This window comes from Monodon monoceros, unplaced genomic scaffold (genome assembly GCF_005190385.1).
Source record: "Monodon monoceros isolate NGI ecotype Baffin Bay Population unplaced genomic scaffold, NGI_Narwhal_1 Super_Scaffold_2, whole genome shotgun sequence".
Classification (NCBI taxonomy): Eukaryota; Metazoa; Chordata; class Mammalia; order Artiodactyla; family Monodontidae; genus Monodon; species Monodon monoceros.
Genome location: NW_021703776.1, coordinates 47,104,031 through 47,123,918, shown reverse-complemented (window position 1 = coordinate 47,123,918; position 19,888 = coordinate 47,104,031). Strand labels below are relative to the sequence as shown.

The following is a 19,888-nucleotide window of genomic DNA, read 5'->3' as shown; positions in this document are numbered from 1 at the left end:
AACAAAGTTGAAGGACTTCCACTGTCCGAAAACTACACTAGTTACAGCAGTCTGGTTTAAGCATAAGGATAAAAATATAGATTAATGGAACAGAATAGACAGTTCTAATATAGGCCTGCACAGACATAAACAACTGATTTTTGACCAATGCACCAAGGTAATTCAATGGGGGGAATTATAGTCTTTTCAACAAAAGGTGGTGGAACAATTGGAAAACCACATTAAAAAAAAAACAAAACTTGACCTTCATCCTACAGTGTGTACAAAAGTTAACTCAAGATTGATCATAGACCTTAGTGCAACAGCTGAAACCATAAAATTTCTAGAAAACAGGCAAAAATTTTATGATCTTGGGTTAATCAAAGATCTTTTAGGACACAAAAGCAAGAAATTTAAGAAAAAGAAATGATAACTTAAACCATCAAAATTTAAAACATTTGTTTGAAAAATACCCTTAAAATAAAAAAGCAAGCTACTGACTAATATTTGCAAAACAATTATCTGATAAAGCACTGTTATTTAGAAGATATGAAGAACTCTTTATAATTCAATAAGAAGGTACATAACCCTGTTGAAAACCTGCAAATCAATTAACGAGAGACTTCACTCAGGAAGATATACAGTTAAGCTCATGAAATGCTGCTCAACACCATTAATCATTGGAGAAATGGAAATTAAATCCACAGTGAGGTACAACTACACACCCACTAGAATGGCTGAAATTTAAAAGACTGATACTACTGTGCATTGACAAGGATGTAGAGCTGGTGGGAATGCAAAATAACACAGCCACTTTGCAGAACAGTTTGACAGGTTCTTATAAAGTTAAACGTACACTTATCATACCAGCCAGCAGTTCTACTCTTAGCTATTTACTCAAGAGCAATAAAAACATGTATCTACCCAAAGTCTCATACTTGCATATTCATAGGAGCTTTATTCAAAAAAGCTCCAAACTGGAAACAACTCAAATGTCCTTTAACTGATAAATGCATCTACAAATTGTATTATATTCCATACCATGAAATATTTCTTAGCAATACAAAGGAATGAGCTGCCAATATATTTAGCACCATGTATGACTCTCAAAACTATTATATTGAGTAAGAAGCCAGACACAAAAGGCTTTACACTGCTTGAATCCATTTAAACTGCAAAGAAGAAAGAGGGAACATTTTTGGGGTGACAGAATATTCTATATTGTGCTTATTGTGTTTGTTATACAACTGTATATATATTTGTCAAAACATATAATACAATTTAAATTTGGTAAATTTTGTTGTATATAAACTTCACCTCAGTAAAACTGATTCTTTAAATATGTGATAATAGTTAAAATTAACTTAAAAAGTGCTATGCTAACTAATTATATTGAGGTGATGGTGATTTGGGAAGGAGTATCATGTTTCTTTAAGAAAGGCAGATGTAGTCAAACAATTTAATTAACAATATGTAGATTTTATTGTGCTGTATACTTTAATTTTTTTAATATTTTGTTACTGAGTTTTTACCAGAAAAAATATATTTATATAAAATTCTTTATTATGTATGGACCCTTTTCCTTATTCAAACATAGACTTGCAACGTGACTTTTGAGAACTCATGTTTTTGGGTCTGTAGCTTTAAGTGGGACCTTACCTATCTTATTTACTACTATGTGCCTGGCGTAATTGGTGTACCTATTGTTGCATAACATATTACTCCCAAATTTAGCGACTTGAAACAGCAACTTTTTTTATCTCAGTTTCTGTGATCCACTTCCCCGCTTTCTCATGAGAGCCTCTCTACAGGGATGCCTCACAACATGGAAACTAGATTCCCCAGAGGGAGCGATGCAAGGGAGTAGCCAAGATGCAATCTGCCATCTTTTCATAGAGCCGAAGTGACATTCCATCAGTTCTGTATTTTATTTGATAAAAGTGAGTCAACAAGTCCATCCCACACTCAACGGGAGAGAATTACACAAGACATAAATATAAGAATACAGAGATTACTTGAATCCATCTTAGAGGCTGCCTATTATGTAGTGATCAGTAACTAGTTGGATGGATGGATGGACAGATGGATAGACAGGCAGACAGATTAATGTTATACCATAATATAATTTATGTTTAACGTTGCTTACCTTATCTTAAGAACCCTGAAAACCTTGAGACTATTTAAGAAAGACTGACCTTTGGATGGTGAGAGATCTAAACAGTTTTCCTTCTATACATAAAAGATTATACAAACTTTTGCCTAAAATATAGAAAAATTTTAAAAGACATGGTAACAATTGTCAAGCATTTGAAAGAGTGAACTCTGGAACAAGGATGAGTTGTTGTTTTTAACTCCAGACAGCCTTCCTAGTACTGAAAGGCAGCTGTTACAGGAAAGTGATGCTATAGAAGAGATTGTGCTTCAGTATGAGAAATTTCTAATAAATTTTATGTTTGCTCTTCAGTGCCGTTCACATTAAGCTTTAAATGCTTTCTGAAAAGTACCTGCTACTTGTGCTCAATCACTAAGCACTCATGCTTTTATCCCCAATGAATGTATTTAACAACTTTCTGACATCAAGTCATATAACACTTCTGGAGGTCAGGATTTTATAGAACTATAGTTACACACAATAGAAAATAAATTAATGTGAGGGTCTTAAATATTCCTCTGTCCTTTTTGGAAGAGGTTATGATATTCAAAAGAAAATATAAGTGAATGATAAGTGACTTTTTTATAGCTATGCTCATGTTTATTTTGGATTCACCCCTGGGCATGTAATTTCTAAGTATGGAAGTTTTAAAATATTCTTCTTTATGTAATGTCATTGGTGTATTTGAGATCTCTATTGAAATGCATTGAATATTGAAATGTTTTCACTTCATTCACATCATTTTAATAAGAATTTTTGTCACCATTACAACACAAGGGGAAATTGAGAGTTTCACTTTTTAACAGAGCCTTGGTTTTGTGGTTGGGTGTAATGGAGTGTCATACATAATGGAGGGCGGTGAGGGTATTATCATGTTCATGGAAATAATGAGTCATTGTGGATTTTGTACTTACATTACTCCTAAGACTATATCCCCTTTCCCTCAGATAAGAGGAGCAGCCACTCTAAAGTTGGGACCATGGATAATAAAAGTTTACTCTCATATATATGAGAATAGTCAGCAACAACTAGTGATAGGAAGAAGATTAAAGACAGTGGAGATTTCAGAAAACTACTTAAAGGGGACTTTGGCTTAATGAGATGTTTTCTGGTGTCACTATGTACAGATTAACATTCTCAAAAAATCCTTTTTAGTATTTTTGTGTGTAAACGTTTAAACCTGAGACATCAGAGCTAACTATTAAATAGAGAAATGTCATTTCTTGAAAGGATGTAGCATTTTAGAAAATATATAGTCCTTGACATAGCATAAGTTAGGCAGTGTTTTTTAAATAATTCAACTACTTTTTTTTTTTACATTGAACTATAGTGTAGAAAAAAGTTCTTTATAATCAGAGTTGGGTTAGATACAAAATTCATTTCCGGGAACTAAGGCTTACAATTAGGTTTAAATATTTCAGATCTGTCTTTTAAAAGCAAACATTTTTAGATGAATTTAAAAAATTTTAAATGCTAAATATATAATACATTAATCTAGATCCCAATATGGAAAGGAAAAATATGTAAGGGTCTTCAAGTATAAGAAAGAGGGAAAAGCCTGGTTGTGCAGAACTTCAGCCTCTGAATACAATCAACAAATTTTAGTGAAGGGAGATGGATATACTTTTGCCACCATTGCTCAGTAAAATTAAGTTAAATATTTTAAAAGCTGTCAAGTTCACACCGTAAGATGTCATCGAATATAGAAAAAAATGAGTTTTTACCAAAATGTTTAAAAGCACCATGTGATCTTGTGATCCAAGGCTGAAGTAAAATGATAATAGGTCTTGTGCATCTAGTTTTCTTTTTATTATTAAGGTTTTTTGTGTGCATATGATAAATATTTGTTTATAGAATATTTGAATGAAAGAATTGATTTTATAAGAACTAATAACTATATCCTGATTTAGCTTTTCCTTTTCTAGATTAGCTTAATCCCACATTTATAATTAAAAATTTTTGATGTCATAATAAGTGCCATTTTTGACTAATGTATCACTTTTATTGGGATAGCTTATATCGGAAAAACAGACACTCATAAATCATCATTTTTCAACATAACCTCTCACATCATTCTTTATGACTACAATTCAGCAAATTGTAAATGGGATTTTATACTTGTTTGTTTTTGTTTGACAGCTCACCAGAGAATTCAATAAACTAATCAAATGAATTCCATATAATCGCATCATCTAAACTCCAAAGGACAGTACATGGACATTGCTTTGTCTTATAATCGTTGAAAAGAAAAGGAAAAACTGATTTATCTGCCTTTGCCTATTTTATCTCAGCCTGAGGGGGAGAGGAGACAGTTCTTTGTAAAATAATTCATGTTGAAACGCATGATTGTTTTAAACACTAGAAACTAGCCATGCTGTAAAAACATAAACCCTAGTTATAGATTTTGTTTTTAATATTGCCATTATTTATAAATTGTAAGCTTAGAAAATACCTAAGTTTAATTTAAATGTACATTACGTTTTTGGGGTTTTTTTTTTACTTCATTCTTTATAGCTAAAATACAAAAGATCACACTGTTCCTTACTGAAGCAAGGAAAAAAAAGAGAAAGTAACAAGAAAGGTATTTTTCTCTTAAAGGAATTTTAAGTTTATAAACAGGATGATTTGACTACATGTGTTGTCATTTCAGCTGGGGATAATGTCTAAAATATAAATAATAATTGTGCATAAATGTCAGTTAATTCGGTCACATATATTTAGAGGGTCTGATTGTTGCTGGCTTTAATTGTTATATTTTTGATGATCTTTAAAATTCAATGTGGAGTGATTATATAATCCATACTTTCCTATTTCAAATGCAACTGAAATTAAGGTTTTTTAGAGCACATTTCAGTGCAAGTATTTTATCTTTTTCCTGTGGTTGACTCACAAAAACCTTCTCTCTTTCAAAACTAGTGAGAGCAAATAAATAATTTGGACAGTGTGTACATATAGTACTTTGAAATGCACTCAACCCTGTGTAGATATTAATATATTTTCTAGATAAAGGCAACAGTAAACATGTACTAATACTCTGTAGGCGCCAGGTACTTAGTTAAGCTTTTTATATGGATTATATATTTGTTTGTTATTGTTATTATATTTATTTTACAAATTTGGAAACTAAGAATTAGGAATTTTAATACATTCAAGGTCACAGAGCCAATAAGTCATGTTTATGTTTCAATGGATTTGTTCTGTCAAAGCCATTTTTCTCTTTTACATACACTTTTAACTCCTAAATTATACTATCACAGTATGTCCATATTCTGAATCCATACTTGAAATAATAACCTTACTTTAAATTTTATATTTGCCACTCATTTCTATGTATGCTAGATTATACACATACAATAGGACACACTTATAATGACAGCTTAAAAATGGACCAAACATTTAGAATATATAGACAGGTAATTTGAATGTTACACATTTTCCAAATGGGAGATTTTATTAGTCTTATCTTAATAATAGTGCCTTAAAGTCCTTTCATGTCTGTACCACATTTTATTTTTCTGTCACTCCTTTAGACATATGCGGTAGGTAGTAATTTTCACATGAGGAAAATAAGGCATAGAGAATAGTTCAGTTCCACTTCTGTGTGCTTTCCCTTTGGACCACACTTACCATGATGACATACTTTTATTGCAAATCTGTACTGTAAATTATACCAGATTACAAGGCTTTAAAGCGTGTCTAACTAGAAGCTATAACGCTACCCAAATTTGCTGCCTGAATGAAGAGACATATGTAGTTCAATGTAAAACTTTCAAATAAATGCAGAGAGATCAGTGAACTGGAAGACAGAGTAGTGTAAATCACCCAAGCTGAGCAGAAAAAAGAATTTTAAAAATGAGGTTAGCCTAAGAGACCTCTGGGACAACATCAAGCATACTAATGTTCGCATTCTAGGGGCCCCAGAAGGAGAAGAGAGAGAGAAAGAGGCAGAGAATTTATTTGAAGAAATAATAGCTGAAAATATCCATAACCTGAGAAAGGAAACAGACATCCAGATCCAGGAAGTACAGAGGGTCCCAAACAAGATGAACCCAAAGAGATTCACACCAAGACACATTATAATTAGAAGGGCACAAATTAAAGATACAGAATCTTAAAAGCAGCAAGAGAAAACCAACTAGTTACTTACAAGGGAATTCCAGCTGACTTTTCAGCAAAAACTTTGCAGGCCAGAAGCTAGTGGCACCATATATTCAAAGTGATGAAAGGAAAAAAATCTACAACTAAGAATACTGTACTCAGCAAGGCTATCATTTAGATTTGAAGGAGAGATAAAGAGTTTTATAGGTAAGTAAAAGCTAAAAGATTTCAAACCACTAAATTGGCTTTACAAGAAAAGTTAAAAGGACTTCTCTAAGCAGAAGAAAGAAGACCACAACTAGAAACATTTAAATTACAAAAGAAAAGGTCTCGTTGGTAAAGGCAAACATATAGTAAAGGTAGTAGATCAGCCACTTATAAAGCTAGTAGGAGGGTTAAAAGACAAAAGTAAAACCATCAGTATCCACAATAACTAAGGGCTACAAAAACCAAAAAGATGTAAAATATGATAACAAAAAAGTTAAATGCGGTTGGGAGGAGTAAAAATGTGGGGTTGTTAGAATGCAGTCAAATTTAAGAGATCATCAACTTATAATAATCACATATATAGCTGTTATAGATAAACATCATGGTAACAACTAGCCAAAAACCTATAATAGATACATACATGCAAGAAAAGAGAAAGGAATCCAGACTTAACACTGGAGACAGTCATCAAATCACAAGGAAAGAGAGCAAAAGAAGAAGAAGAAAACAAAACTACAAAACCCCAAAACAGTAAACACAGTGGCAATAAGTACATATCTATCAATAATTACTTTAATGTAAATGGATTAAAATGCTCCAATCAAAATACATAGAGAGGCTGAATGGATTAAAAAACAAGAGCCATATGTGTGCTGCCCAGGAGAGTCTCATTTCAGATCTAAAGACACACACAGACTGAAAATAAGGGGATGAAAAGAGGTATTCCATGCAAATGGAAACAAAAAGAAAGCTGGGGTAGCAATACTTCTATCAGACAAGATAGACTTTAAAACAAAGACTGCAGCAAGAGACAAAGAAGGACATCACATAATGATCAAGGGATCAATCCAACAAGAAGATTTAACAGTTGTAAATATGTGTACACCCAACATAGGAGCACCTAAATACATACAGCAAATATTAACAAACATAAAGGGAGAGATTGAGAGTAATACAATAATAGTAGGGGACTTTAACACCCCACTTACATCAATAGGCAGATCATGAAGACAGAAAATCATTAAGGAAACACTGGTCTTAAATGACAGATTAGACCACATAGAATATATATATATATATATATATATATATATATATATATATATAGACACACACACACACACACACACACACACACACACATTCCATCCAAAAGCAGCAAGATATACATTCTTTTCAAGTGCACATGAAACATTTTCCAGGACAGATCACTAGCTAGGCCACAAAACAAGTCTCATTAAATTTAAGAAGATTGGAATCATATCAAGTATCTTATCCTACCACAATGCTAAATAGACTAGAAGTCAACTACTAGAAACAAAAAAACTTCAAAAAACACAAACACATGGAGGCAAAACAATATGCTACTAAACAACCGGTGGATCACTGATGAAGTCAAAGAGGGAATTAAAAAATACCTGGAGACAAATGAAAATGGAAACATGATGATCCAGAATCTGTGGAACACAGCAAAAGCTGTTCTAAGAGGAAGGTTTATGGTGATACAGCATTACCTCAGGAAACAGCAAAAATCTCAAACGAACAATCTAACCTTACACCTAAAGGAACTAGAAAAAGAGGGACAAACAAAACTCAAAATTAGTAGAAGGAAAGAAATCATAAAGATCAGAGAAGAAGTAAATGAAATAGAGACAAAAAAAAATAGAAAAGATCAATGAAACTAAGAGCTGGTTCTTTGAAAAGATAAACAAAATTGATAAACTTTAGCCAGACTCATCAAGAAAAAAAGAAAGCCCAAATAAATAAAGTCAGTAGTGAAAGAGAAGTTACAACTGACACCACTGAAATGCAAAGAATCACAGGAAATTACTACACAGTTTTACACCAATAGAAGACAACCTAGAAGAAATGAATAAATTCCTAGAAATGTACAACTCCCAAGATTGATTCAGGAAGAAATAGAAAAACTGATTACCAGTAATGAAATTGAATCAGTAATTTTAAAATGCCCCACAAAATAAAAGTCCAGGACCAAATGGCCTCACTAATGAATTCTACCAAACATTTAAAGAACAATTGACATCTGTCCCTCTCAAGCTTCTTCAAATATTTGAAGGGAAAGGAATGCTTCCAAACTTGTTCTGAGGTCAGCATCATCCTGATACCAAAACCAGACAAAATTACCACACATAAAAAGAAAATCACAGGCCAATGTCACTGATGAACCTAGATGCAAAAATTCTCATCAAAATGTTAACAAACTGAATGCAACAATACATTAAAAGGATTATATCCCAGTGATGCAAGAATGGTTCAGTATCCACAAATCAATGGGATAACCACATTAACAAATTGAAAAATAAAAATTATATTATCTCAATAGATGTAGAAAAAGCTTTTAACAAAATTCAACATGCATTTATGATAAAAGCTCTCAACAACATGGGTATAGAGGGAACATACTCAATGGTGAAAAGTTGAAAGCATTTCCTCTAAGATCAGGATCAAGACAAGGATGCGCATTTTTGCCACTTTTATTCAATACGGTATTGTAAGTTCTAGCCACAGCAATCAGACAAGAAAAAGAAATAGAAGGAATCCAAATTGGAAAAGAAGAATTAAAACTGTCACTTTGCAGATGACCTGATACTATATATATAGAAAATCCTAAAGACACCACCAAAAAACTTAGAACTAATAAATGAATTCAGTAAAGTAGCAGATTACAAAATTAATATACAGAAATTTCCTGTAATTCTGTACAGACAACAAAATATCAGAAAGAGAAATTAAGAAAACAACCCAATTTACAATTGTATCATAAAGAGTAAAGTATCTAGAAATAAACCTAACTAAGGAGGTAAAAGACTTTTACTCAGAAAACTATTAGACATGGATGGAAGTTACTGAAGATGAAATAAAAAAATGGAAATATATTCCATGCTTATGGATTGGAAGAGTTAATATTGTTAAAATGCTCCTCAGGCAGTCTACAGATTCGGTGCAATCCCTATCAAAATACCAAAAGCATTTTTCACACAACTAGAGCAAATAATTCTAAAATTTGTATGGAATCACAGAAGACCTCAAATAGCCAAAATAGCCTTGAGAAAGAACAAAGCTGGGGGTATCATGCTTCTGATTTCAAACTATACTACAAAGTTACAGTATTCAAAATAGTATGGTACTGGCACAAAAACAGACACATAAATCAATGGAACAGAATAGAGATCTCAGAAATAAAATGACACTTAAATAGTCAATCAAAGAAGGCAAGAATACAAAATGGGGAAAAGACAGTCTTTTCAATAAATGGTGTTGGAATAACTGGACAGCTACGTGCAAAATAACCAAACTGGACTACTTTTTCACACTAGATTAAAGACTTTAATGTAAGACCTGAAACCATCAAACTCCTAGAAAAAAATATAGGCTGTATGCTCTTTGACGTCAGTCCTAGCAATACAATTTTTTGGGATACATCTTCTTAGGCAAGGGAAACAAAAGCAAAAATAAACAAATAGGACTACATTAAACTGAAAAGCTCTGCACAGTGAAGGAAGCTATCAACAAAATGAAAAGGCAGCCAACTGAATAGGAGAAGGTATTTGCAAAATGATAAGGGATTTATATCCAAAATATACAAAGAACTCATATAACTCAACATCAAAATAGCAAAGAACCCTATTTAAAAATGGCCAGGGGACCCGAATAGACATTTTTCCAAAGAAGACATTTGGCCACAGACACATGAAAAGATGCTCAATATCACTAATCATCAGGGAAATGCAAATCAAAATCACAATGAGATATCACCTCACACCTGTCAGAATGGCTGTTATCTAAAGGACAACAAATAAGTGTTGGTGAGGATGTGGAGAAAAGGGAACCCTTGTGTGTTGTTGTTGGAATTGTAAATCAGTGCAGCCACTATGGAAAGAAGTATGGAAGTTCCTCAAAAAATTAAAAACAGAACTGCAATATAATTTAGTAATTTTACTTCTGGGTATTTATTTGAAGAAAACAAAAACCCTTATTTGAAAAAATATATGCACTCAAATGTCCATTGCTGCATTATTTACAATAGCCAAGAAACAGAAGCAACTTAAGTGTCCAACATTAGGCAAAGGGATAAAGACAAAGTGAGATATTTATACAATGGAATATTAGCCATAAAAAATGAAATCTTGCCATTTGTGACAACATAGATGTGTCTACAGGGTGTTATACTAAGTGAAATGTGTCAGAAAGGAAAGACAAATAATACAGGATCTCAAATTTGGAAGCTGAAAAGCAAAACAAAAACTTAAATTAAAACTGACTCAGATATAGACAGCAAATGGGTTGTTGCCTGGAGGGAGGGGTGTGTGTGGGGACTGAGCCAAATAGGTGAAAGTTTTAAGAGATACAAATCTCTAGCTGTATGATAAGTAAGTCAAGGTGTTGTAATATTACAGCATAAGGAATATGGTCAGTAATATTGTAATAATATGGGGACAGATGGTTACTAGACTTATTGTGGTGATCATTTCATAATGTGTACAAGTGTCAAATCATTATGAATACACATGTAACTAACATAATATTGTATGTCAACTATATTTCAATAGAAATAAAGAAAAATAAATGCAGAGATATACCATGTTCATGGATCAGACAATTCCATATTATTAAGATGTCAGTTCTCCACAATCTATAGATTCAAACCAATACCAAATTAAACATCAATGGGCTTTTTAAATGAAATTGGCAAGCTGGTTGTAAAAGTTATATAGCAATTTAGATAACTTAGAATAGTCAAAAATAATTTTGAAAAAGATATACATAGTTGGATAACTCATAGCACCTAGTTTCAAGATTTACTATATAGTAATCAAGGCAGTGTGGTATTGGTACAAGGATAAATACATCAATGGAACAGATTGGAAAGTCCAAAAATCAGCACACAAGTACATGGTCAATTGATTTGCAACAAATGTCCCTGAGTAATTCAAGTGGTGGTAATGAATAGTCTTTTTAAGAAATGGTATGGAAACAACTGGTTACTCATTTGGAAAATAATGAAACTCCCCCCTTACCAAGCATCATGCATGAAAATTAGTTTGAAAGATTTCGCATACCTAATAAAAAATCAAAACTTTAACAAGAAAAATGGGAGAAAAATCTCAGCAATATTAAATCAGGAAAAGATTTCTTAGGTAGGAAACACAAGGCACAATCTTTTAAAAAGCGATAAATTGGACTTCCTTGAAAGACACAATTAAGAAGATGAAAAAGCAAGCCACAGATTGAGAGAAGGTAATAAATCAAACATATGCATATATGATTTGTGTACATGTATGTATCTGTGTATGTGTATGTATCTATAACATTTATAGATAAGGATATATATCCAGAATATATAAACAGTTATTACAACTCAATAATTAGTAATTTCCCAAAGGAAAATAACTCAGATGATAAATGAATACCCAAGCATAATTTCAACAGTCCTGTTTGAAACTACATAAAAATATTTCTGAAAAGACATTTAATTACTAACATCCAAGTATAAAAATTTTGACCTTTAGTGAATTTGTACAGAGAATGGTAGAGTATTTCATTTAAAATTGTAATTGAAAATAGCAACATATTATAATCAGAGGAAATCATCAGTTAAGCATAGAAGCAAGATTAAACAGTTATATCCAAAATAATGAAGTTAAATAATATATGGAAACTATATCATGGAGACATATTATTTGTATTTTTAGAAAAATAGAACCATATATTAGTGTGAAAAGATGTTAAAAAGTGAATATTAATTTGTTGGGGAAGAACCATAGTATCAATGAGGGTGTATCATAAGTGACTAGCTGGCAATAAGTAAACGGCTTTCCTGTTTTTTTCTTTATACTTATAGGAATTAGTATCAACAGATATTTCCCCTTGACTCTTTATTTCTTGAGGCCACATCCTTCCTCACAGCATCTTTCTCCAAAAGAAATGAACTAATTTGCCACCTCTCCTTATTTTAGTTTTTCATTTTAAAAACAAAAACAAAAACTACATTTGTTTCCCCTTCTTTTTCTTATCTCCAGAGTTACAATTGCTTAGCAGCAGGTCAGTACCTCTTTATTTATTTACTCACATAGGGTATGCCATACCTCAAAATATTTTTGAAGTAGTTTTTGCATTATAAAGAGGACATAATTATGAAAATGATTCTGAAGTTCAATGGTACAGTAAATTATGAGCTTGCTTTCATTTTGCAGGGCATCAAAAATGTGTAAAGTACTGTAGAATGGATTACATCTGTTTTGTCTTCTCCTAAAGTAATAATTTTTTATGATCCCTTACTTTTCCCATTTCTTCTCCTTTGGGCTGTGGCTGAAAAAATCACTTTAATTGCTCAGCTAACCTCTTCTTCTACCCAGGCATACCTTTCAAAAAATATAGGTAGTATTATTTTTTTGAGGTTTGATGTACCCTGATGAAATATGAAGCTTGGTTACTTTTCTTAGCATTCCTTTTTGCTGGAGAGTCTAACTATATCAGTTTTCTTTAACCTTCGTATAGATTTGTTATTGGGCGAGAAAAACCAGGACAAGTGAGTGAGGTTGCCCAGTTGATAAGCCAAACGCTGGAACAAGAAAGGCGCCAGAGAGAGCTGCTTGAACAGCACTATGCCCAGTATGATGCCGACGATGATGAGGTAAGTTGCATTTGCAAACGTTCTTTTTCCTTCATTTCTTCTTACTACATCCCTACTTGATAAACCTCTCTTTACCGTATAACAGTATGACAGGTCTTTGCAGTTTCTCAAGGAGGACGTGTCAACATTCAGCTCACAGAAAGGAAATATTACTTGCGTTTGTTATTAGCTTATCAATCAAGTAATGGTATCATATTTACAGTATGAAGAGTTCTGGATCAAATAAGTCCTCTTTTACCACAGTATTAAGATAAATTCACTGAAACAAAAAACAGTAAGAATACCAAAATGTGAATAGTAGCTATCTTTTTGTTGGAATTAGGTGATTTTCTCTCTCTGGTTTATATTTTTTCAATTTTTTCTAAATTTTCTAAATCGGTAAACATTCTGAGTGAAAAGGCACATATACATACACAAACATACACAGAGAAGTACTGAAAATTGCCGAGTGTTTTCAGGTTTTTTTCCCCCCCAGGAAGAGAAAGTTCTTTGGATCTGCTCCCTATGATTTGTGCTAACATAATGCAAAACAAAGCTTTTCCACCAGCACATATTCCGTAGAGTAGATACATACTGGAATAATTTTGCATCCTGCTCTCTGCAGGAGATCAAGCAAATGAATAGAAGCTAACCCCCAAGTGAAAACTTCTCTATGGAACCCTTGTGTGTTGTAATATAATACAGATGCTGGTCTATTTCTAATGTAAATGCCAAATGTACATTGATAAAATGGGACAACATACTTTATTATAAACATGTTTAAACATGCATATGTTTCACATTGGCATGTCAAAGGATCCATCAACAATTTAGTTGCAGTATTTCATACCTCATAAACATAGTAAATATTCAGGTAAAACAAATACTCTTCTTCATACCAGCTGATATAAATAAGGATAGTGTAACTTCATATGTTCAACCTCTACTCATCTGAATATATTCTTTTTCCAGAACTTTTCTTGGTTTCTAGCCAGGACCTAGTGAAGACCAATAAAGAGACATTCAAATATTTTTCATGTATTTTTAGTCTGGAGTGTTCTAACCCAAATGTATCTTAATTTTTTATCTGTTTGTAGTATAGTGAGGATGTATTCTCTCTTTATTATAGTAGAAAATTTTAAGATGGTGCTTCAGTTAATTGTTAATCTAAGAGTAAACATTAGAAATTCTTCACTTGAGTGAATTAGTTTCTTAGAATTCTATTTAGTTGATTTAGTTTTTCACTTTCAGAATTCACTTTAAAGGGCAAGTTTTTTTTTGTTTTTGTTTTTTCACTATACTAAGATATTATATATGAAAATGTTATCTGGGATTTCGAAACTAAAAAACTGATTTCCTCAAATATTTGAACTTTCATCTTCCCTAGTTTTCAGTTTTGTGTTTTATCAGAGACACTGATTTGCTTTGGCTTCAAGCCTGAATTAGGATTGTAGAATCATTCTCGTCAGGTTTGGCTTTTACCTGCTCACTCTGTTAGAAAGAATTTGGATCTGAGGTTCAGGGGAGTACGGGTGACATCAAGTGGTGGAAGGTGAGGAAGCCAAATTTTTCAGTCTCTGTGGACCTCAGCTGTCTTTGCTTTAAAGTACAGGTATTGGGCTAAATCTCTAAATTCCTTCCAGTTTCTAATATTCCATGAGCCTGTGAAATGAAGCATCAGGTGTAGCAAGGACAGAGGGAAAATAAGATAGTTCTTTAATTGAGGCTTCCCAACTGAAATTTTTAGATCATTTACTACATACTTCCTCCAGTTACTTTGAGGAAATGATCACATTCATCCCCCAAGGTTTTCAACTTAAGCAGCTAAAGCTTTTTTTTAATATCAGATTTTCTCTAATTTAAAAATTTGACTAAATGCAAAAGGAATATTTATCATTCAACATTTATACTTAGGAGTACATCATATGGATTTTGTTTGTTTGCCTGTTTTTATAAGGAAAGCAGAGTTAGTTGATTGTCACCTGAGCAGATATTCTCAGGGGCAAGGAGGGTAAATAAATATTCAGTGCCAGGCACTAGGCCAGGTGCCTTTCCTACATGATTTCATGTAATCTTTACAGCAAGCAGAAGAATCTTTTTTTTTTTTTTCTAAAAACGTAGTAATTGAGGCTTTTTCTAGTGGTATAGCTAGTAGTTGCCAGATTTAGGATGGGAACAGGGTCTTCCTGGCTCCAAGGCCTGGACTCTTTGCAACACACTGCTGATTTTGAATGGAGTAGACTGATGGGTCTGTCTGTTTTGAGGCACACACAGAGTAACTGGGGAACAAGAGATGCTGGAAGGAAGATTCCTGTTTTGGCTTATGGAGTTTCTTGTAATACTTAGGTTCTGTAATTCTTTGTTCTATATTTCTAATAATAGGGGGATTGAAGACTTGCAGAATTATTTTACTATAGGTAAATACTTAATTCAGAAGTAGCTTATGAAGATAGGGCTTAAAGGGAAGAATAGCTAAGTATACAACTATTTTACAAAAAAAACAGAGTTTAGCTTTAGGTTAAACTTTTTCTTCTGTCTGTAAGTTGTAGAAATAGAAAGCAGGTGCTTGCTATTATGCTACTCCAAGTAACCTTCACTTTATTGAAAAGGTCAAGGAACCCTTTCCCATTGTTTCTTTCTCTCTCCTGTTCCTCTCTGATGTACCTTTTTCCCTTTCTTGTGTGTTACACACTGCCTTACCAAAGCATGCCCAACTAAAACCTACCATTAATTTTCTGTGCATCAGAGAGATGAACACCCTGCAAATAGTAAAAATCTACTTTTGTGTACACATGTTAATTTATTTACTTGATGAAATTCATTTTTTACTAATTTTTTACTATCTGGTTACAATTTAACCAGATATTGTTAAATTGATTGATCTGAGTGTTATGTCCTTATTTTTTATTTATTCTCTCTCTGTGTTAATGAAAAGTAAGAGACATAATGGAAATGAGAAGAACCAATATTTGTTATCCAGTGAGTAAATGGTCCTTGAATAATTGATTTAATTTTATATGTAATTGAACAATTTATTGATTTACATATCTTTGTTAACCCTGAGTTGTGTAATCAATCACTTGGTTTCTTGCTTTTCTTATCATTTATAGAATCATCCTATGATTTCAAAGTTAGAATCGTTTTTATTTGATAATATCCCCTGTGACATTCCCTGGGCCAGCCAGGAAAACCTGTAATTAAATGCAGAACAACCATGTTCATCCAACTAATTTCCAGAGCCAGCACTTAGATCAGCTTTGTCTGCTGAAGAATAGATAGCTCTGGTTTTGGTCAAATAATCCAAGGTTGATTCTAACTTGGAACCTGTCACATTGACAGAGGGGAGTTGCTTGCTTGAATTGCCTACAGGGAAAACATTGCAATGTGAGAAATATATCCTGAAATTGTAAAAGTTCAGTGGGCATCTTATCAGAACCATATTTAGGATTAAGAATACCTTACTATGTATTGTGTGTGCTTACATATATCTGTTTTAATGTTTTAAGAAATTATAAATCATACTCCAGTAGAATTTAAAATATATAGATAATACCCAAACTTCATTTAAATTTCTGAATTTTCTGGTTTTTTTTCCTTCAAATATTTAAACTAGAATAGAGTTTAAAATAAGCAAACACCCAGTTCAGTTAGAATTGCATTCCTGTTTCTGTTCATTCTCTGTTAAACATTATGATTTTTTAAAAAAGTTAAAATAGCTCTGCCTAAAGGCTGAAAAATAAAAGGGAGGATCCTATAAAGAAGAGGGAGGTATAAATCTGAACCACTGAAAAATTTTAAACGTAGATCTGAATATATCTGTGATTGGGTGATTGTACTTCTGGATTTATAGAATTATTGTTCATTTCTTTTTCTTTCTTTCTTTCCTTTTTTTTTTTTTTTTTAAACAATCTGAAAGGTAACCATGGAGGATTTCAGTAAACCCCTCAGACAGTCAGCACTATCCCACAAAATTCTGGGGGTATGGTAAATTTTTCAACTAGATTTTATTTTCAATAACAAGTTTAATTTCCAATCATACGCCACAGTTACGAATATTTACCTTTTAATGGTGAGGTGACGTAATTCTGGTATATGTTTTGTGTAGCATAGGTCATGTATGTGTATTTTGGGTATCTGTTTCTATCAAAGAGCAATATGCAATGTGAAACACTGTGGGCTCAGACTGGAAATGAAGTATGAACTGGTACTGTACCACTTTTTTAAATTAGAAAGTATATAATGGTCGTTCACATTAAAATGAATTATTTTACATACACTTTTTAAATTATATGATTATTTTGGTCTTGCTTCTTTAAATATAATATTTATTACACTTTAAAGTCTTAGAGTATATATGGCATTTCAAAGCCGCTTTGTGTAGTAGTTCAAATCAAGATTAATCATCACTCCAGAAACCAAGCCTCCTTCTCTTAAAATATAACTTAATCTTTCTTTCATAATTTGTTTTTATTACTAGAAATTATTAACAACTGTATCATGACAACATTTTTTTTTAGAATCTTTTAAAGTATTAAATACCATTTAGAGCAACTGCCTACATGGATATGCATTTTTATTGCTTGTGTTAATATGTAATAATTAGAGGCAGAAATACAATGGAAGCTATGGTTTGCATGTGTTAAAGGTTTACAACAATGTAATTTTTATGTGAAAAGCATTAAAGAGATAACATTAAACTTGACTCATGCTGTTTGCTGTCCCTGTCTGGAAGCAGCTGGTGTCGTGTGAACAAGAGACTGCAGTTATTATGGATGGCCTTTTAGTAATGTGAACTGGCTTTATGCTGTGTGTATAGGGCTAAGGAACTAAGCGTTAGGGGTATTAGTTCTTGAAAGTTCATGTTACAGCAAGCACTGGAACTTCAGTGTTTTTTCTCTCATTAGGCTGCTCTCTCTAGTGGGGGAAAAAGCCTTTTTTAATTTTTGTTGTCAACCATTTTAGAACACTGTGGCTGAATTGCAAGGAGTGTCTGGCAACTGCAATAACAATAACAACTATTTCCTTAAGGTTTGTTTTTTGGTGGAAAATAATGCTTATCTGTACCTTCCTGCTTTCATGTGTGAAGTTAAATATTCTATGTGTCTTATTAACTAGCTCTGTGCTTGGAAGAACTTCTCTAGAGCCATGTGTTTTGTATGTTGAATAATAGTTTGAAAATAACCAATTGAAAAATAATTAACTCTGAAACATAGCACATATTTTAGGCACAGTTTCTGCAATTTGGGCTCACTTCCTAATATTTAACCATGGGTGTTTTAAACTCCTAACATTTTAAATATTTTGTGATTTATATTAAAGGGAAGAAAAAGATATCCAACAACAGAGCTGTATGATGTTCATAAAATATAACATACACAGTGACTTATATTGTCTTTAAATCCAGTGATTATTTCTTTAGAAAAGGATCGTTTGATACAAAGTTCTTAATTTTTCAAAAAACTAAATGTATATATATTTAAATTATAATAGTACTTGTTTGCACAATTTATATGGTAGGCATACTGAAATGTGTAAAAAGATTTTACACTTTAAATCATAAACTAATTCTCACTATCTTTAGCTGCCAGTAACAGTGACAGAATAACTTAGAAATGGAAAGTCAGGTATATTTAAAAGGGAGATTGCTTTATGGTGAGCCAGATGAGCCAGAAGAATAGAAGAAGTACAAAACAAGAAAAACAGCTTGTTTACAGACTCCAGTTTGACTGGACCTTTAAAATTATTTAATTTAATTATGTCCTTTGGTTTGTGATCCCCAAATCTATAGTAGTGGTCATTGTAATTGAAACCCAGAATCATAAGGTGCTTGGAAGACATTCAGTTAAAGACTGTATCCATTCTTGGTCTTAACCTAAGCAGTGTACACGTGCACGTGTGCACATGCACATATACACCCACATAAATGCACTATCCCCAGGAGGCGGACATCTTCCTCTACTTGAAAGGTCCTCTCTAGAAATATTCTTTGTGTATAGAAATATTATTATTTATAACATGGAGCAGAGACAGGAAGATGTGCATTGTAAAGGGAAATTAGAAGTTAGAATAGAAACCTTTGCCTAAATAATGCCATCTTTTTGTAGCTCATTTTTTTAGTTTTATTTTGTTTATCATAATTCAAGTGATTTGAATATGTTATTTCCTTTCTAACTACCACATTGTCATATTAATTCATGAGCCAAATATGAAATATCAGATACACTTTATCAAGTACTTCTAAGCCATTAAATTCCTCTGAGATTATAGACTTTGTACTTTCTAGAAACCATGCTAGAACAATTCAGTGATGAACCACAGAGTTTGCAGTGTTACAGAAATGTCACAGAAACAAACACAAATGACAGCATTTTTTCCAACTTTAAAAGCATTGATAAATTGAATATAATTTTTTACCAAAAAGCTCTAAAATGCTAAAATGCATAGTGAGAGATGGGCCTTATTAGCTTGGGAAACTGACTAACTTTCCAGTGGGCCATAAGGATCCTGTGGTTTCCCATGCCTTTGCTCCTCCTGTTTTCTTTACCTTGAATGTCATTCCATACACTCTTTGTTGCTCTTTTGTGCCCACTAATCCTGTTCACCGTTCAGGTCTCTGTTTAGATTTCATCTGTCTCCTCCAAAAAGCTTTCCTGGGTTCTCTCAGCTGGGCTGAGGGCCCTTTCTTAATTGAGTCAGTAGCACCTTGTGTATCGCTCTCTATCATTTTTTACCCATAAGCTTGTAATGTCTTCAATGACAGGTCTCGATAGCTGGTTGATTTTTTTTTTTTTGCGGTACGCGGGCCTCTCACTGTTATG

General features: G+C 32.7%; 1 protein-coding gene across 4 annotated transcripts in view; it reads left to right on the top strand.

The window, feature by feature from the left end:
- Positions 1–19,888, top strand: part of PPP1R9A (protein phosphatase 1 regulatory subunit 9A) — a 317,021-nt gene that overhangs the window by 202,733 nt on the left and 94,400 nt on the right. For all 4 annotated transcript variants that reach the window (XM_029233109.1, XM_029233106.1, XM_029233108.1 and 1 more), the window contains exon 6: positions 12,956–13,091. In XM_029233109.1, the coding sequence (XP_029088942.1) occupies positions 12,956–13,091 (136 nt within the window). The remainder of the gene's footprint in view (positions 1–12,955; positions 13,092–19,888) is intronic.